Source organism: Phalacrocorax aristotelis, chromosome 21, assembly GCF_949628215.1.
Source record: "Phalacrocorax aristotelis chromosome 21, bGulAri2.1, whole genome shotgun sequence".
Lineage (NCBI taxonomy): Eukaryota > Metazoa > Chordata > Aves > Suliformes > Phalacrocoracidae > Phalacrocorax > Phalacrocorax aristotelis.
Window position 1 is genome coordinate 5,897,345 of NC_134296.1, and position 20,339 is coordinate 5,917,683.

Sequence of the window (20,339 nt, forward strand, 5' to 3'; positions counted from 1 at the left end):
AAACACATTACTTCTTGCCTGGTTTCACAAGGGAGCACAATGGAAAAATTGTTGTTCCCTTCCTTACAGCTGTCTCATACTGAATTTGAAGATTTATCCTATCTTCCTGTGGCGTGAACTGTCCTGAGATGCTTAATACCAGGTGGGAGCTGCCATAGAAAGCCTGCTTTTGAATCAGCAGAAGAAGCAAGTGATTGTTCACACATTCTTTATTATCAAAAAAGAACGAAACCAATATTAAATTAAATAAATTACAAACATTTCTGAGCTGGTTATACATCATGCATTTATCAAGTAAGGCTTCAGAGTCGTTACACATCAACATCACTGTTACTGTAAGAGCAATAAAGGGACACTGGAGACCAAAATTTTTCTACCCCAGTGTGAATTTGAGCTTCCCTAATTCTCTTGCCCGGGAACTTTGAGATTAAGACTTTGAACTGGCCACATTGTGATTCCAGCAATGCCATTTGCCCACTGACGTTACATTTATTGCCAGAATTGGCCCATGGCTACAGAAATGAGGTATCCTTCTTCCTAGGTCATCAGAATCGCAGAGCACATAGTCAGTGCAGCTACTTTCAAGCTGGCTCTCTTGACATCCCATCCATTATGCTTGTAGGAACTTCAAGAAATACAATCTATTTTCTACACATGGTCTGTTGCTCTGAGGCTTCCTGCGTTTGGCCTGTCAGGCCCCGAGACTGTGCAATCAGCCTCCTGTAATTAACCTTGAATGAAGAACTGGAAACTGGAATTTTCCTCATTAATGTGATGCTACCTCAGAGATACAGAAATATTGATTAGCCACTGTAGTTTCTTGTTCCATTGCACCAATTTCTTTGTTGCTTTTATCAAACGAGCAAGTGAAAGGAGCACTCAGGCAGTAACAAAAGACCATGAGTAATCACCCTCAAAGATAATTTAAGGGAAAGAATCTCTTGATTTTACCTTATAGAACAAGCTATACATGGTTCTGGAAAAATCTCTGCTGTCTAAGATTAAAATAGATAATAACCATTAGTTAGTGGTTTTTTTTTTCTTTTGGAAACTAACCTCCTTTGGTTTTATTACTCTCTCCTGCACCACATAATCAGAAACTGAGGTAGAGAAATGGTGACTTAGCTGTTAATGAGGTGTTACATAAAACCAAACTGGCAGGATTCTGATGTTGTTTGCTTTAATGGTTGTCTTGCTTCAGGAATCTCTATTTTCCTTAAAAATGGGACATCTGGGAGCTGTAGGAAAGCCTTCTAGCAATCTGCTAGTGAATCAGCTCAACAATGTTAATGTACTTCAAAACTCTACATAAAGCTTGCTAATATTTTTAATATTTTAGAGTAATAAAATAGAAACAACCTTTAAAAATATAATTTAATTTAATTATTAAGGCCACTCTTTATTTTTTGCGTTCATGGAAAGATGACACACTGTCCAAGTTTTACTTCCATTACTGTTCACTTTTTCTTGTTGGTGCTTGCATTTTATCCTAGTGCTGGAAATACCTTGTCAGAAGATTTGAAATTCCAGCAAAAGAAATTGTTTTCATTGCAGTTGAAGACATACCAGTACATGTCTTTATCTTATTTTTTTAATGACCTTATTTTCATAAAAGCCATATTTGAGGTTGAAATGCACTAAAGAAGGGTCCCTTTAACCCTCGGCTTATACTTAGATTTTTCAGGCTTTATATTGTCATCTTGTCATTACTGTCACAACATCAGCACCGGGTAAGAAGGGAAGGCATCAAAGAGGGAAACTAAAATAGCAGTTGTTATTAGCATCACTCAAATATAAAAGAATGCCAGATTTTAAGAAATGATTAAGATCTCAGCTGTCTGTCTCTGGGTTAGTGAGGCAGGCTTGTTTGCCTGAGAGGTAGATGGTCCTGGTAGCATCAGTCTGTGGTGAATTTTAATGAAAATCATCAAACATGCAGTAGAGGATTGTTATGGAAATATCACGTCCCATACAAAAGTTGTCTCTTGCTGTGCAAGTGACCATTTGAGAGCTTGTCACCACAAGCCCCGCATAGCACAGGGTGTCTCTTGGGCTGTTCCCTGTTTGCAGGCATAAAATACACTCAAATTTCAGTTTTACTGCTCTGGATCTATGGCATTATGAAAAATGTGCAGAAGGGGCTTCCTTCCCTGTCCCTGAATTTGTTACTTCTGACCAAAATTATTTGGGAAAAATTCCCCAAAGCACTCATCCACGTTTGGGACTATATCTTGTATTTGCTCCAGTCAGCAAGGAGTTGGGAAGAGTCAGAACGCCCTTGGGATAACGCTTTCATGCCATTCACAGTCTAAGACCCTTATCTGAAGCGCCGTTCGGTCGGTAGAAAGATTCCTAAAAAACTTCAGAGGGGTTTTGAACTTGACCCTGGGTCTTTTGAACATGTACTCGACCTACTAGGCAGGACAATATGTGCATATAACACACAGCAACAAGGAATTCTTATTTCTGATTACAAACTAGTCCTATTAGTAAGTAAAAAAAAAAAGGTAATCCAGAAAGTAGCCCTGCTGAGACAAAGTACTAAGGTCCTCAGGGTATCAGATATACAGCTCTGGATTGAGGCAGTGGTTTCTGGGACGTTGGGTCACAGAGAGAGCAGCGCCGGGGGTCACAGGGAAGGCAGAGGTGGTGCTACACAGACACGCAGGGAAATTCAGGGGTTTGCACTTACTGTGCGGACACCCCGAGGGTCAGTGCACGCTTTAGAACAACCTTACAAAGCTGCGTCGCTGCACCTTGCAAGAGTTGCTTTTGTTCGTGGATCAAAGCAGTGAAAGGCTCGTAAGATTTGCTTGTATTTCACTTCATCAGGAAAAGAGAAACGCGGCAAAAGAAAGAAGGGGGATGCCCAAATTACATAATGCCTATGTGGGCAGAGGAGTGTGGTTGTGTGAGACAAAGGAGAGGACTTGGCAATAATGACTAATCGTCCCATGTGTTAAGGCACCTGCCTTCAAATGAACTCACTTCTCTTCTGTAATTAATGAGATGGTATTTCCTGAGTTCCTGCTTCCACAGATTTCTGTTGCCTGCTCCAGAGTCCCTTGCTCTGAATACCAGAAGCAGAGCAGGCAGGAGGGGAGGAATTTATCATTTCAAGAGGAGTGATGACCTCTTTGCAAACTTATTGTATCCCCAGGTAGAAGTGCAGCTCTTCACGAAGGGATGGGAGACAGAGGTCTGATCAGGAGGGTTTGCCCGCACGCTGACACTCCCTGTGGGTTCACTCACAGAGCTGTCTGGGTATCTGAGTGGAACATGCTTCCAAACATCTCCTAAAGGGCACACAAGGCACGCTGGGTTAGGGCTGATGCCATGGCACAAACCCAGCGATGCAGCTCAGCAGTCGTTCAGTCACACAGAGAAAGGCAGCCAGAAACTCCAACCCTTCCCAGCCCTCCTCCACAAGGGAAAGCTGGTGGTGGGGAGGTTGCTCTGCTTCCAGCTGCGCCTGGAGAGCTTGGGGAAGGTCAGCGGTGGAAGCTGTCACCTCCCAGGGGCCTGGGTTCAGTGAGTACAGATCACTTCAGCATTAACAAACTCTATGCGGAAAAACTTGACCAGTGACCCTTCTTTTGGGCCTGAGCCTCGTGCTCCAAGCTCTCCCCAGTGGGCAGAGACCACAGGTCTGACTGTGAACCTGCGCTATGTGGCCCAGAATGGATTCAAGGGTTCCCCTGGGGCGTAACCTAGCTTCTCCTTCATCCAGGTGCCTGCCGGAGCTCCTCATGACAGGGATTTAAAATTATTTTTGCAACTAACTTTTCAAAACATTACTGTTGCTAGCAGTTTGCCTGGCAATGGCACAGGGAACTTCCCATCTAATCAATCCCAACCATGACTTCCGACTTCCACCTTATGTCCACAGCTGAAGACGAGACCCCTGGCACTAGAACTAACCTCCTCCAAATTCTTGAACTCCGCACTGCTTTCATCCACAGACTCGTCATAGATGTAGAGCTCTGTCTGGTTCGGCTCCTGTGCAGGAAAGAATCAAAACCACAAGTTAGCAGAGTGCAGGGTTGAAAGGAATGAAAAAAATGACTAACCCAGGCTTAAAACATCACATGTCCTCGAAGGGAAATGCCCAGGGAGAAGGGGCACAGAAGGAATCATGTTTCAATTGTTTATCTCCTCTGACTGATCTGGCATTTACATATCTCTCTGCTGAGATACAAGCTACCTTAACCTAGCCTCATGAGATAACTGGCTAATACTGCCCTGGTCCCAGCTCCAATTATCATGCAATAAACCAACTCATATTTGGGGAAATAGCCTGTCTGAACCTGTGTTGTCAGCATGTGCCACATTCCTGCCTCGGCCTTTTCTCCTCCCTGCAAGGGAAGCATTCATGGATGCTGGGGCTATTCAAGGACAGGGGCATGTGTTTTGCCTTCATTTTCAAAGGCCAAATTCTGCATGTTCCAGCCAACACCAAACTCAGGGCATGGTGCTGAAACAGCTCTTTTGGCTTCTCCAGCGTTCATCTGGGACAGCGTTCATCTCCCAGCTAGTGGTTTGCAGAAGACATTTACGCTTCTGAATTCCCGTGGAAATCAATTCAGTTAGTAGGTACTTGGCCCATACGTGAAAATTAGGAGATTAAATATTTTGTTGGATGTAGACCTTTACCACTTGAGATAAATGAGAAACTTTATTAGGTGCAGTATTGAGTAGTAATATTTCCTTTGTGCTGACACAGCAGGTGTAGACCTAATAGTACAGTACCGTGAGCTGGAGAAAGGCTGGGCAGCAAATTTACCTCTTCTAAGATGGGCGGGTGGACAACTTCTTTGATATTTGCCAGTGCAAACAAAACAGCGTCATGGATCGTCAAGAAGATGTGACTTCGGTCCAGGCCTCCTTCCTCAAAGACTCCACCTGTACTGATGTCATTGTACACCTGGGCTGAAGAAAGGAAGAGCACATGAACAAGAAGGAAACCAAAGAAGGAAGTCTTTGAAAATGGGCATGGCTGACGGTGGTCCTCTGAGCTAAAGCAAGGCTGGGATGCACAGGGAAGAAGCAGGTTTGCTGCAGAAATGAGTGTAGGGATCTCTTTTTCTATATGCTAAACGTGGAGATGTTCCACTCATATCGCTTCCCAAATGAAAGGGCCTATTTCACACACATAGAACAGTGTTTCTCTTTCCTTTCTTCTGTTCTCTTCTTTCATCTGTTCTGTTTTGGATACAGAACAGAAAAAGATCTCCTGTCTGTCAGGAGCACATAAACAGGGGAAGATCACATGGAAATGTGTTCTTCATGGATTCTTACCGTGCACGTTTGCCAAGAACACTTTAATCCCAATCTTCTGATAACTGGAACACAACTAGAAGGGATGAGAGGGGAGAGAAAGGATTAATAACACTGCTGCTTCAGTTTTGTGTTTAGACATAAAGTCTTTTATCCAGGGTTTTACATGTGTGTTGAGGATGCTGAAGAAGAAACCCACACAAACCTTCTGTTGAGGAGGGTAATCATCTTTATCTGAGCTGCCAAGAGGGTAGAAGGTACCTGGGTGATATGTTGCTTGGCTACATTTGTAGTGCAAAACTAACCTTGCCCAGTGCTTTTGTGCCCATGAGGTCAACAAAACACACTCCACTCATGTCCAGGATGATGGTGTGAAAGCCGATATAGGGCGGTGCTGTCATCACAGGGTCAACATCTGCTGTAGGCATGACGCTGAATGTGCTTCCTTGCAGAGTGGTGGTGCTGCCCAGCTCACTGGAGCTGTGCACTTGCCCAGCACCGTTGGCAGGTGGACGGAACGTGACGTAGGAGATGCTGGCACCATTAGCAGTCGTCTGGTTGTTATTGGTATCTGTTGGAGAGGTGCTTTCAAAGTCTTTCTGGAGCTCTTGCAAAGACAAGGTCTACAGCAAAGCAGAAATGCACGGTCAGGGCAGGGCACAGCTACCAGCACAAGCTGAGATCCTGACATGTGAATGCAGTTAAAGTATTCAGTGACATGAATTGTTTTAATCTGAACTGACTCCGGCCTGGTGCTAGACTGAATGTCCCTCGGGGTTGGAGTACATTAGATTAATTTTACATGATTCCTGTTCATGTGCTTCAAGACTGCTCAGCAATGCAAACCAAATGAAGCTGGGATGATGGGGAAATGTCCTTCGAAAGGGCACTTTTGAACTGAAATGCTGTCATAGACGCATCCTTAGAGAAAGAGGGCAAGCCCAGTTTCTAGCAAATTGTTCACCGTGTTTCCATTCTAGCCACCTCTACGGCTCTTTTGCTCCCAGCCATTTCCAGTTTACCTGTATCTTAAGGGTTTGGCTATTGAAAGGAATGGGGATGTGGGTGGGAAGGAAAGGATGCAAGAGGTGGTAAATGTGGGTGGGAAGACAGTGCAGAAAATCCTATGTTAAGAGGAGCTGTTTGATGGGGACTTGGGGTCTTATTCGTCAGCACAGGAACCCAAACTGAGTTACCTTGTTCTGCCTCAGTAAGAATTTCGGTAGCTTTGTTGGTGGTTGTGCTGCCGCCTTCTCCTGCCGCTTCACATACTTCTTCCTGGCTAAGTACACTTTACCAGGATCCACCCCGGTCTGTGGAAAAGAGAGTTTTCTTTGAAAAAGTCTGTTCAGCCCCATAATCAGGAGCTGCTATTTCTTTCCTGCTATTCCCCAGCCTGTGGCACGTGGCACAGTAGGACAGCACCAGCTGTACATCGGAGTGAGGTGATCCTTGTGGCAACCAAACAGCAACATCTTCAGTAATACAAGGTACCTGCACGTGTAGGGAGGAGAGACTCGCAGTAGCAGGGTGACTCTGCTTTGGCAGAGCTTGGAGGACGATACCTGCCAGGATTCAGACATAACCTCTAAAATGAGGTCTACAAACAGTCCTGAAGATCAGGGAGAAAAGGATGGAAGAGTAGAGGATGGATGTGACCATCTTTCATGATTAGCCTAGGCTTATTTTCCTCCATGTAGCAATACAAGAGAGAGCAAGGGCCATTTGGGATTGGCTGCAAGCAGAAATTCATTAGGGCATTGCTCACCTTGGCTATAATCTTCTCGCGGAATATCTCTGAGTTGGCAAAATATAGTGGTGAGCAGTAGGTCACAATTTTAATCCCATTAAGTTCATGTACCTGCAACAGAGACAAGAGCTCAAACCAGGCCTGACAGGGTGTGTGTGGGGGTGCAGGGCGGCTGGGAGTTTGGGCAGCAGATAACTGGGAAGGTCAAAATGAACATCAAGCAATCCTGCTACCCCTGAAACAAGCACCAAACAACCTTGCTGAGACAGAAACATGGACTTGAGTTTCCTGATCACATTGGGTACCCGTGGCAAAGAACAGCATTTTCTCTGAGGATGCTTTAGCTTCTGCTTACCTTGTTGTAGGCTTTAGGGTTCTTGTAGATGTCAGTGGAAGTTACTTGGCCCAGGGCAGAGCCGTTACGGCTAGGAGAAAAGAGGTGATCATAATTAGTGTGTACATTGCAGGGGAAGAAAACTGCTTTGCTTCACATTCCATATCAGGATTTGAAAATTTGCTTTATGAAAATACTTAGATTTCATCCCTGCAGGGTCTAGAGGGCAAAAAAAGTGTCAGCAGTTGAGATCCCAGACTGGGAAATATTAATAAAGGGCTTTGATGGATTAAAAACAGTGTGAAAACTTCACGCCAGTCACTGCACATATATCGGGCTCTTTCTTTTTATGAACACGATTTTCTGCTGGGAACTATGCAGGTAGCTTTTTGTGCTGCAGTAAATACTTTCAGACTTCCCCTTGCCTTGGGATGTGCACATCACTAACCGTGCGCAGGAGTGGGAATGCAGGCAGTAAATTAGCGCCTGCCATTCCTGTTTGCACATTCCAGGGGCTGGGGAGGACACCTGCACTCCCCCAGGCTCCTGCCGCGCGTTCCTTGAAACCACGGGCCAGAGGTCAGTTATAAAAATAATCTGTTGTTTATTCTGCGACTGGGAGATTCTCCTTCTCTTTTGGTTTTTGGAGCTACACCGGTACTTACAACTGGGTATGAAAAACCACGACCAGCACGGAAAATCCCACACCCACAGCGACTCCGTAGGGAAGGCTCAGGAAGAAAGCGGACAGGAAGCTCACCAGCCAGACCAACTGCAGAAAGAGAAGAGCATGGCAGGTCATTTTACTCTACCACAGGCTGGAGGACAGTGATGGATGGCAAATGGCTCTGTGCTGATATTCTGGACCCAAAGAACTACATGGCTGAGGATCAAAAGACCAAGGCCTGAATTCTGCAGCTATTCTAATTATACAGTTTATTGCATGCTTTTATGTGAAACATCATTGCTGGGAAGCTTGCCAGAAGCCCCAGTTTTTCAGGCATAAACGCAGCCAGCGCGTTTCTTCACAGCTGCGTGAGCACCCGCACCACTCATTCAGTTCAAAAAGCATCAGCCTATCTAGTCAAGAAAAGGCTCCCTCAGATCAGACCATCTGCTGCTCAGTAACTGCTCCCATCCCAAGAAAGCTCCTGCTGTCAGTCAGAGCATTTCAGAAGGAATGAGCATCTCTCTGAAAACCGTCTGATCGCCTACTATTAATGACCTGAACACGGAGCCGATTTGATGACAAAGTATGACAGAACATACCAAAACCTGCTCCACCTCTCAGCTCAGAGCTATCATTTATCATTTTTATATATTAGCACTTGAGCATCTCCCTCCATATGAAATTAGTCCTGCCTAAGCATATAAACGTGGCCTCTGAGAATCATTATCAGGTTATTATAATCCCATTCTCAAGACTCATAAAACCTAACTTTGACCTTGGACAAATCAGGGTAACTGATGACTTCAGCATCTTAATTTTTATGCGTGGTGCGTACAAATGGCAAGTAAGGGCTTCCCTCCACCCAGCGTTCACACTGGGCTGTACCTGTGGAGTGATCCCTGCAGCGAGCCCTGAAACACAGCCAGACTTGAGGTGATGAACACCAATGGTCTGACATCACCCAGAAGTGGTGTTCCCCATTTTGGGACAGGGCACTGAATCTAGTTTAAATTCCAGGGGGATTAAGGTCAGGGGAATGCAGTTCACTCCATTGGCATCTGCCTGGTCCCCACGCTCCCTGCACCCGCAGGCTGCCCGTGGTTGCTGGTAGCAAGGGCTTTGTCGCAGCAGCTCAGTGAAAACACAGCCCAGCCAGGCAGTGGGTCTGGCTGCGCCATGGTGGACAGACGATTCACACGGGCCAGCCCAGAGGTTTCTGACAGCCGTACACCTCCTCTGTGGTGACCGCGGCTGGCAGAGACACGCCGGCAAGGTGCTGCCCAGGCAGCACCATGCATCTCCAGTCAGTCCACCGTCTGCTCAGGTTGTCTGCCCAGATATTGAGCTGGGGGCTGCAGAGCCCACAGGGCTGGTCTGTGCTCCCTTCTGCGAGCTCTGATAATGGGTGGTAGCTTCACCTGCCCTCATGTGAACCGCCAGAGCCAACCCAGACCTTCCATCGTACCCACCAGGCACCAGCAGAACCCATGCAGAGATGTGCTTAAATTGCCATAAATGGTTCCCAACAGAGAATTGCATCTTCCCAGCAGTGACTTTCCCTGTCTGATGGTTCTTGCCTGCATAACTGTGTCAGCTCAGACCTCACACATCCGTGGTCTGGTCAGTCTGCCAGGCTCAATCCTAAGCATGGACCAAATATTTTGTAGCTCATGCCCTGTGCTAGAGTTTGCCTTCACATCATGGTCACACCCCTGAGAAATCTCTGCCTAGCCTGCTAACCCATCTCTTCTGCAGTATCTGTTTGAACAGGATTTTGGGAAAGCTTTTGATGACTCAGGTCAGCCCCTTTGGACTCCTGATTTCTCCGATAAGGGACCTGACAGGATATTGGCTCGGTGTCTACACACACACCACTCAGCCGTGGGAGTCCTGTTCAAACACTGTCTTTTTATGTCAGACATTTCCAAATTCCGTTCTCACTCCCCTGCACCCCCTGCCTGGGTTTATACATCAACCAGTGCCTGGAGTCCTTATCGCTGTGAAGGGTTCTCCTCACCCTGGAGGGCTATTGTGTGAGTTTTTAAGTCATGACTCCTAGATATTGAGCAGGGCCGGTTTGGCTAGTTCTGGGCAAACAGGCTCCCGCAGTTGATTGGCATTTAAACAGAGCAGGTAATAGTTCAGGCCTCCCTGATATGTGCTCCAAGCATGAGAGTGCTCAGCTGGGCAGGACAGGCTCCACTGCTGCTCAGGTCCTCGTTGGCAAGGGGTTGGAAGCATGACCGCACCGAGAGAGCGAAACCCACCTTCTGCAGGGGACTCATACCGCCCTCCTACCCCCAAAAGCCTGCCGGGGAGCTAGCCTGCTTGCCCTGCCTCTGCCTCGCGGAGCCGTGGGCTGAGCTGCCAGCGTAGGCAGGTGGATGCCTCCCACCCATCCCCAGGCACTCACGCAGTCCAGCTTGCTCTTCTTCCACAGGTAGAAGGGATCGGCCAGCTGCTTGAGGGAGTTTTTCAGGTTCACTGCGATGAGGGCTCCCAGGACAGACTGCGGAGGAGAGGGGATCGTATCAGCTAGGATGTGGATGCGCAGTGTGGATGTACCATGTTTTGCAGCAGATGCTTTCTCCAGTGTGTCCCAGTTACCAAAAGGGAATAGGCAAGGGTTGAAGGTCATAAAGGTCTCACTTGGATCTGAGCATAATAATTTAGGCTATTCTTGCTTCCAGAGACTCAGTGCAGGCAGGACCCCAGGCCAGGAACAAACCGTGCTGTGCAGCGGTTTGCATCAGGGCGTTTCGGAGCAAGACTGTGCCTTCGCTTGCCTGCATGGAGTATGTGACGCAACGCCCGCGCTGTTTGCACAGATGTTTGTGTTACCTTTGGAAGAGGTTCAAGGTAGATCCCCAGAGCCAGCATGGTCACCATAACCACCAAGGCCACAAAGAAACTTGCCACCTGCAAAAAAGAAAGAAATCACTTCAGCAAACATCAGGGTCTTCCTAAACCCCCTCTGGGTCTTTTCTTTCCTTCAGCCAGTGGCACAACTGGTCACTGCAATATTTTATGTGAGCAGAAAAATGCCTCTGAGATATAGGCTAGGATTTTGCAGATCTCACAGATAAGCCCAAACTTCCCTCATGTGGTAGCTCTGCTCAACTGCGGAGCCAGACTGGGAGTGCAGATTTACAGCCCTACATCCATGACCAATCCAAAGAACCACCCAAGGAACAAGATGGGGCTGGGGAGGGCAGAAATTCCGCTTTAACAACAGCAACGTGGAGCGCTCATATGTGGAGCTTCTCCAGACCTGCAGCGGTGATATCAGGCTGGCAGCATGCAGCAGCTGCAGGGGTCTGTGGTCAAGCAGGATCACATAGGGAAGAGAGGAGGAGGAGAATGTACTAACTTGTGATTTCCCTCCTGCCCCATCGACAGCGAGAGTGACGGAGAGAGCACAGCAGATCACGTGGATTTTGAAGAAGGATCCAAAGAAGTTGCTGCAGCCCAGGGCCAGCATTTCCTGTGGAGATGGGGGAACGTGGTCATCAGAAAGGACAGCTGCCCATCCTGCCCTGCCAATGGGTGTGAGCTGCCAGGCGGGAGAGCAGGTGCCTGACTCTGGGGTTTGTGTAGCCAGGGAAGGGACCTGGGCTCCCTGCAGTGTGTCCCAGACCTTTTCCTTCCAGTAAGAGCTGGGATGGGCTCTGGTATAGGAGGGAAACCTGGAAGCACATTTCCACATAAACACATTGTCATCTGTTGACACACGAAGGGCAGGGCTTCACACGGTATGTGTGGCTGTTATCGAAAGCTGCCACTGTGCCAGTGATGACAGAAGGGGATTGTTTAATGTCCTGCCTCTCACAGTATCTAGGTGACACACCAGGAGTCCAGGTCTTTCTCTGCTTAGTGAGAAATACATGTGCCTCGTGCTCCAACAACCTGCAGTAATGCCGTCTGTGCCAGCATTCAGGGCTGAAAACTCAGGTCTGGAGGGAAAGCAAAGCAGAGAGCTCAACCTAAGGGTTTCTTCCCTTTCGCAGGCTCTCTCCAGTCCATGGGAGACGGCTCTGCCATGTCCTTTCGACCTCCACATGGCAAGCTGCCACGTGAGCCTACATGCATGGGAGCAGCACGTCCGTTTAAAGCAGAGCACGTTTGAAAGCTTCCCATTCATGCAGTGAGGTTTTCCTTTCACGCCTGAGAGCGAGGGGAACAGTCCTTGACTGCGTCCCTCCAGACCGAGCGTTACCTGGTTGGGATCCACGTCGTAGCCATGCTTGGTTGCCAGCGTTCTCCCCATGGCTAGGTTGATCACGTAGCTCACGATGGCAAGCGAGAAAGCTGTCCCGATCATGTCTTTCCACTTGTTCACCAGGGGCAGGGTTGGCTCTGGGAACCTGTGCTCAGAGTGGAGGTGAGAAGCAGTTGTGACACTAGTGTCCAGAGGCCGGTGAAGTGGGTGAGGAGCTTGTGTGTGCAGGAATGACATAATCCGTGTCTACGCTGTGGACAGTGTGAGTGGATGGTGGCAGTTGTGTAACAGGGTGCAGCAGTGCTGCCTGACAGTCTGGAAGGGGACCATCACACAGCAGGGAAGAGTGAGGTGTTTTCCAGGCTGCAGGAGGAGGTGGAGGAGGTGGAGGAAAGAAAATAATCTGGAAGTTGAGTCAGACCTTCACATGCACTTACCCCATGCTGATCTTCCCAACTATTGGCATGTGGTACTTCTCGGGCATGTTAAAGCTGCCAGAGATGGCAGTTGCAACTATTACCTGAAAGTACAGAGAATAAAAGAGCAGTAAGCAGAAAGGGCATGAGCTCTCTCAGAAGCACTACACTTGCTGTGCTCCTGGGCTGACAGTAGAAAATTAGCACCAAATTTGGGCAAGGAAAGGAGAAAACCTCCCCAAAATGAGTTATATCCCTCATCCTCAGCACCACCAGGATGCAGGTACAGTCCCATAGGGACAAGCTGGGCATGAGAGCTATCCTCCAAGAGGATGGTCCAATTTCTGACCCCAGGCCATATGGGGGTCATGTTATATTCACTGTGTAGATGCTTTACATGATGGGCCCTCAGTGAGCAAAGTGGGTGTCCCAGGGCTGTAATGTGAGGGAGGGACTGTCTCCTGAAGGGTCCAGGGCACAGCTCATGTATTACTTACAATGATGATCTCCATGGGGATGGGCATCCGGATCTTTTTCATGTACTTTAGGTTGAGCTCCTTGACAATGATCAGGAGCACAGCACTGACCAAGGCATAGACGAGGGAGGCCACGTTGGTTTGGGGCAGACCTTTACAAATATCAATGAATGTCTAAAGGGGAGAGAAGAGGAGAAGGTGCCATGGGCAACCAGAAACTCGGGACAATGTGGACAGCACACTGGAGAACACTCGCTACCATGATCGACTGCAAACACCCTGAGACGAGGGTGAGAGAAGTGGAAATCCTGCTGCTGAGAGATCAGCAACCAGCCCTGGGCTGTGCTGTCTGGTTCAATGCAGTTCTAGCTGCCATCAGTGGAGGATGCACCCATGGAAGACGCAGGACAGCCCACAAATGGGTAAACCTGATCATAGGAAAAGTTTCTGTTGCTAACAATGGTGCAAGACACCTGCTGCAAAGCAACACAGTTCATATTCTCCCCAGATCCCATTACTTCTAATTGAAAGCTACAGACAAGGGCTCAGATAATACTGCATAGTAAATATAATGGCAGCAGTGTAGGTGTGCTGGGCTGGGCGTGGTGCAGACAGCTGTGTTCCCCTCCCTCCACCCTTTCCTTGTCTCCGAGCTCCCCTTTCCCTGGCATGGGTGGCAGTGACCCCTGCCATGTGTTGGTCACGGGGGGAGGAGGTGCAGGGAAGGCCCCTGTTCAGGGCACCCACTTACATAGACGATAGCTAAGGGCCCGGTGTAAGATGGGATTGTCAAGCCGAAGACGTACTTGAGCACGGAGATGAGGATCTGCAACCCTGCTGCTGTCATGAAGCCCCTGATGAAGGACTCTGAGAGGTAGATAGCAACAAAGCCAAACTGCACGAATCCCAGGCACAGCTAGGGTAGGACAGACAAGGTGTTATTAGAACCATGCCAGCCTGAAAGGGCGAGGTGCAGAGCCTGAGCGTGCCCGTGCTGGGCGGGCTGCTCTGCTGGGAGAGCGGGCACATCCCTCCCGTGCAGCCACGACACAGGCAGAGCTGGGGAGAGGAGAGCTGCAGCGTGCTGCGGTGTCGTCACTGGCTGCGATCCTGCCCCAGGGGCTGCCCTCACCTGTGGCTAGTCCATTCGGAGAATTTCACACCAAGGTTGCAGCTGGGGCAGGGTCCCCCCAAAAACTCTATGCTGAGGCATCATCCACTTAGAAGTGGGGCCTCTTCTAGCATCTGCTACCACCATCTCTGCTCCGGCGAGAGAGCTTGGCTGACTCTGTGGGAGTCGGCTCTGGCCAGAGGACACAGCACAGGCAGTGCAGCGAGTCCTTACTTGTATGATGGCTGTCAGGCAGGCTAATGTGGCAGAGATCTCCAGCCTGGCCGCTTCCAGGGCTGTGGTATTCACACTGGTCGTATTGGTAGTTTGGTTGAAGTATAGGAAGTCTGACTCTGGAGCCAGCTCATTGCAGACGTTCCCAACAATAATGCTGATGACTGCAAAAGTGCCTACAGTACAACACAGAGATGTCAGTAGTATTCTCTAGAGAGCGTCCTGTCCGGAAGGTGCTTGGACAGGTTAGGCTGTCCAGACCGAGACATGCAGCCCATCACCGCAGCCAGCCCCAGGGTGGGATGCGGCAGAGGTTCATTCGGGTGAGATCCTGCTGTGCAGCCAGAATCAGGGATCCCGTAAACCCCTGACAAACCAAACATGCCCAAACATCTCTATTCTGGGACACACTGGGTATTCCTCGCCAGCTGGAGTTTAATTGCCTTGTGCAGACAATTGCTCTGCAGACCCTTACCTGGGACCATCTGATGGATACCGCCGAGGAAAAGGTATGTTACCAAGGGGAAAAAGGAGGAGTAGAGCCCGTTGACGGGAGGCAGGTTGGCCAGCAGCGCAAAGGCCATCCCTGGAAAACACAAGGGAAAAGGGCAGGTCACCCAGGTCTGTGCAGCTGATGTCAGCCCCATGCCCTGGTCACGCTCATATCAGCTCCAGGAAGGTTCTGTGGCCAGCACAGACTGCTGCTTTCTGGGCAGGAAAGGCCAAAGTGAGCAGGGAAGGGCTCTGTGGAAAAATGTAGGGACAACCAGGTAGGAGATAGAGCTTGGGTTTATACACGTCAGCAGTAAAGGTAGCTAACACCCACAGATTGGACATAGCTGTCGTCTGCAGATCTTTACTTGAACTGGCAAAGTGTTATCCCCCTCTTGGTGACCCAGAAAGTGATTGCGTCTCACCTTGTGGCACTTGAATCGTCCCCGCACTGAGTCCACCGAGAACATCGGACAAAATGTAGTCCTTAATTTTATACTTGGGAAGCCACACAAGTATTGGGAACAGGCTAAAGAGGGTGAGTTTGACTCGGGAAGTTGAACATCTAGAGGAGACAAAAAAAAAAATGCAAATAAGTAAAGAGGAAAGGAAGCAAGCGAGCTGGGAAGTGAGCAAGCAAGGAAGGATCTTCCTAGGAATGTCTCAACATTTCCCCCACACCAAATCCTGAGCCCAATATTTGGTGCACAGCCCTTCCCTGCCAGTGCAAGGCTCTTGCAGTCACCTAGCCGGACATGCCGTGAAGGGTTATTGTGGGGATGTTCCTGACTCAGTGGGAGATCCCTGATGTTGCCGCAGCTGGAAGGAGAACCTGCACAGAGCGAAGGATTTAGCTCCCCAATGTCTTGAGTCTTTGTTTCTAATACCCTTTGGATGGGGGGTAGATGGCCCGTAGGGAGGAAGCGCAGCTAAAAGGTTCATGGGGCTGTTGCACAGAGCTAAAGATGAACTTCTTCAGGTGCTTGGTCAAAAACCCCCAAGTGTGTCTGAAAGAAGATTGCTCTGGGTTGACACATGCAGCATCTCACACCTCTGCCTGCTAACATACGTGTTCTCTCATTCCTGTGTTACTGCCTTCATTTTTCCAAGGAATGGAGATAGATTTCCAAGGCAACAATCAGCAGGATTGACCATCTTTGTTTAAGGAAAGCCAGTATTGTTTTTAATCAGAAAGCTGATAAAAGAAAATCCCAGCTGGAAAGCTTAAAGAAATGATCCACACACTCATACCTACATCACCAATGATACATTTTTCATTATTTAAAAATTTGGAAAACAGAAACCCATATCCCAGATGCACTTAGCGCAAACTCTTCTAATTATTTGCCTTACAGCTGAGGCAGTGAAAGAGCAACCAGTTTCACTTGCTTCAGCACAATTTGCATTTCTCCTGTGCCTTTCATCCATCAAAGCCCTGAAGATCATGGAGAAGTTTCCCAGGATGAAAATGGGAACTATATTTCCCCAGGTCCAAATTATATCCCAGTCCCGGACCAAATGTGGTTTAGATTTGCCCCAGCTGTAGCGTTCTATGTTACCTGAAAAGGTTTTTCAATTTTTCCCCAACAGGGTAACTTCTGCTTTTCTTCTCAAACTCTTCGTCGAAGAGGCTGACCGAATATGCAGGACGTTCGATGACATAGCGAGGCCTGGCGTGGTTCATCTCTGGATCATTTAAATTTTTCCCAGAAAAAAGAAAAAGCAAAGCCAAGAATGTGACTGGAGCTGGCCCCACCTGCAGTATAACAGACCGGACACCTCCAGCGTCTGGGAGCCCTCCCCAAACATCTCCACCCTAAATAGTTTCCCCATAGCGCAGAGGCAGGTCCTGGGAGTGGCTTCTCCCAGCACGGAGGGCTGCTGCTCCCCACACAGGGAGATTTTACCTGCTATTTTGAGGTGATGCTAATGAGCGATGCCGTGTGAAGGGGACCCGAGCGCGTCCTGGATTGTCCGGCAGATGAGCATGGGTGTTAATCTCAGCTCTGCCAGTGACTGCCTTTTTGCCTCAGGCAAGTCACCTGACCTTTCTCACGCCTCAGTTTCACCATCTGCTGGTGGGGTTGGCAAGACTTTGCAATGCCCGGCAGCCCTGACACAGTCTGCAATGGTAGATACTGGCACCGTGACTAAAGGCAATTTCCATCCAAGCTGTTCCTGGTCCTATTTGCATCCAGCAGCCTTCCTATTTCTCACTTGCCACGCAAGGCTGAGGATGAGTCCTTGGTTTATTCTAGGAAGTGATGTGAAGAAAGATAACTGCTGCTAATTCATTTCAGTGACGAAGATGCCAAAACATCTGGATGGACTAGTCCTGCCCAGTATCTGAGTCTCACCAGAGAAAGATGATGAACTTCAGAGAACCCTTATTTTACTATGACCAGCGATGCTTGGGAAGAGGGGACAATCATTATGAGCTGGAGAGGCTGGGGGTGGAGGGAGGAAGTGGTCAGATATAAAACAAGGATCTTGGTAATTATTTGTGGCATGGCATGTATCTAAGTGGGTCATTGCCCAACACAGGAGTAGAAGAGGGGGTGGAAAAAGCTGATGATTCAGGCAGGAGAACATATCGAGAAAAAACATCCAGGTTGCTTAGAGCTTATGGAGTGATCTGAAGATACCAGATCCTCCCCTCTCCTCTTTGGGCACTGTGAGTACTGCTGGTGTCAGGGCACACCTTGACACTGAGTTCAGTGGAACCAGGGTGAGGAAAATGTCCACCTGTAGGACTAATGCCAGTCCTCGCCGATAAGCAGTTATACTGGAGTGGGGGCTGGAAGGCATGAATACTGCGTAGCAGAGTGGCCAGGCAATCCAGGGCAGGAAGGAAAGTATGATGCAGGCAGCCGGAACTTTTGGGAGAATTTAGGTCACAGAATCATTACACAAATAGGAGCTAATGGGTTTAGAAAGGGAGGTCATCAACCCCACTACTGCAATGGATGCTTTAGTGATCACAGGGGCAATCAAGTGCAGTTTGCTGTAAAACAGCTCCAGCGATGGCCTGTTTCGGATCCCAGGCTCTGATCTGCACCCGTGATGACTCGGGAGAGACCCCAGCCTATGCCTTTGGAGCCCCAGTTAGGTGAAAGAGAAGACATGCCCCTCTTCCTGCATTACCAGGTACTTAATCCAGTGCCCTCTGCAGGCATGCACACACTGGCATCCCTGCTGCTCCTTTTCGGCTAGAAATACCCTTTTAAGAGAAACTGCAAGCTTTACCATTTGAAGGATTGATGCAGGCCAAGACTATGCAGTGTCCTAGGCTCTTTCCCAGTCCCTACGCTCATACCAGAAGCCCGTCTGATAAATGGCCATTTCCTGGTCTTCCCACGTCACTCTGTGCAAGTCTTGTCCCTGCCTTATAGCCTTGCTCCAGCTCCTGTTGGAGAGCAGGTTCCCAGCGTGCCCAGTCTTTCTCCAGCTCCCAGCCCCACAGCTCTGCTCTAGATTTCCAGTTCTCCCTCGTGAATATTTCGTAGCCCACATCTAGGCCAAATGACAGGCTTCTAAGGGGTGATAAACCCAGCTGAGTTTCTGGTGCAAGAAGTCTCTCTCGGCTTTATTTCTGGGCCCCATCGCTTGCCGAGCAGCGTGCCTGCCATCAGACAGACTGAATCAGCCAATTATATCACAGCTCTTTAATGCGTTTCCCCTGCTGAGCGAAAGTGCTGGCAATCAGGAAAAATAATAAACAAGGTAAGTATAGAGGGAAAAATATCCCCATGATTAAATTCCATCTTAAACAAACAGGCTAATGATGTCAGCGTCTCGGACAGAGTCAAGTTCTTGACTTGGCTTATCACTGGCCTTGCCCTAGATCAAACACCAGGTTAAACCTTTGAGATTTTGGAATTAAAGAGAACGAGCGGTGTGACTGCTCCTTGAACAAAAGGCAAAACCAGCTGTCCTGGTGTTGATGGGATAAGATCACAGCAAGCTGCAGAGCTGGTTTAAATCCTGCAGCTGGGGCAGGACACTGAAGCAACGCAATGCGTGCGGAGAGAAACGAAGAGTGCCGGTAAATTGCTGCGCTGCTGGGACAAGGTTTTCCAAGAGCTCTGTTCCAGTATGGGCATGGATGGAAATAAAGGACAAGGTCTGGGGGAAGAGCTCCAAGTGTGGAGCCCCTGTTTACAAGCTTTTCAGGAAGCCCATTCCTCCAATGAGTTGGCTGGAGTGGATGACGCTGGGAAGTATGAAGTTTGGCCTTGCTGATAGGTCTACTGAGCCTGGGGTTTTGGGGAAATTATGACACACTGAGTACATAACTGTGATGTGATACTTGAGTACATAACTGTGATGTGATACTTGGAGCAAGCAACAAATGAAGGCAGAACTGCTTCACTCCAAGAATATGATGTGGGTGAAAGATATTGTCCCAGCAGGACATCAGCTAAGAGTCCCATCACTTCATACCTGGCCGATCCCTGCCCTACCAGTGGCAAACCAGCCTGTGCATGCCAAGTACAGACCTTTTTCCCAATGTTCATCTCGCAAATGCATTTACTAAGCTCTTATCTTCTGTCCCTGTGCTGGTGATAGCTGTGTTTGGGAAGAGGAAAGTCACATTGAGGTTCCTGGCTAGTGTTGATAGGAGCCATTGGCATAAAGCCATTTTCCTCTGCCTGCATAGGCACAGAAAAGGGACTCCAGTCCAAGAACTGTGAGTCAAAATTTAGTGGGAAAGCAATCTGATCACTGCCTTATGTGTGATATAAGGGCCCAGATTAATTCCAGTGCAAGAGCTGGACATTCAGGGAATGCCTCTGCTACATTTTAGGGAGAAAAAAAAAAATCAGTGCTCTGGAAGTAATGTTTCCTCCTTTGTCTGCCCCCCCCATCCCCCCTTCTCCTTGCACAAGGTGATGCACACACAGATCTCCTTGCTGATTGCTCTCAGCTGATGGAGTTCAGAGGTCTGGTCTCTTCCAAATCCCAGGTGAATCTTCATCAAAAACATCTCTCTCCCAGCTCCATTGCCCAAGAAAGGGTTATAAAAAGCAACTCTCCCCTACCCCAGGAGACAAGGTCTGCCTGGAGAAGGCAAGCACAGGTGCAAGGGTTTCGTTGCGACACCAGGACAAGGTCTTGACTCCTGTTCCCCTGAATCATCCCCTTCAGCACCGTGTCTGCTGCGACTCCCAGCCTCCCGCTCTCGGCTCCGGCTGCAGGTGCCATGGGAGCCCTGGGGCAACACGGTGAAAGGGCCCCAGTCTCGCAAGGTCAGGTGAGGAAGCCCTCACCTCCTCCCCTGAAACCTGCGCTGTGCTTCCTCGCCGAGGCATGGCATGGGGAAGGACAGGGCGGCCGCAGCGCCGGGCTCTGTGGTCCCA

General features: G+C 48.7%; 1 protein-coding gene across 1 annotated transcript; it reads right to left on the reverse strand.

Annotated features, from left to right (window-relative positions):
• Positions 1-197: 197 nt before the first annotated feature.
• Positions 198-16,663, reverse strand: SLC26A9 (solute carrier family 26 member 9). Its single transcript, XM_075115796.1, has 20 exons — positions 16,539-16,663; positions 15,405-15,544; positions 14,963-15,073; positions 14,488-14,663; positions 13,894-14,058; positions 13,164-13,316; positions 12,688-12,770; positions 12,248-12,395; positions 11,402-11,515; positions 10,873-10,950; positions 10,445-10,540; positions 8,027-8,133; positions 7,383-7,452; positions 7,046-7,138; positions 6,474-6,590; positions 5,583-5,900; positions 5,299-5,353; positions 4,784-4,929; positions 3,922-3,999; positions 198-3,296 (listed from the first exon to the last, which is right to left on the reverse strand). The coding sequence occupies exons 1-20, from the start codon at positions 16,661-16,663 to the stop codon at positions 3,249-3,251; spliced, it is 2,421 nt and encodes an 806-aa protein (XP_074971897.1). The 3' UTR covers positions 198-3,248.
• Between the last annotated feature and the right edge of the window lie 3,676 nt (positions 16,664-20,339).

Bases quoted from the DNA above. Each gene is read 5' to 3' on its own strand.
- SLC26A9 (XM_075115796.1), bottom strand. From the start codon at position 16,663: ATGAACCACGCCAGGCCTCGCTATGTCATCGAACGTCCTGCATATTCG. The intron at 15,545-16,538 runs GTAACATAGAAC...TGTCTCCTCTAG, and splicing joins AAATTGAAAAACCTTTTCAG to ATGTTCAACTTCCCGAGTCA. The intron at 5,901-6,473 runs GTAACTCAGTTT...GCTTTGCTGTAG, and splicing joins TCTTACTGAGGCAGAACAAG to ACCTTGTCTTTGCAAGAGCT.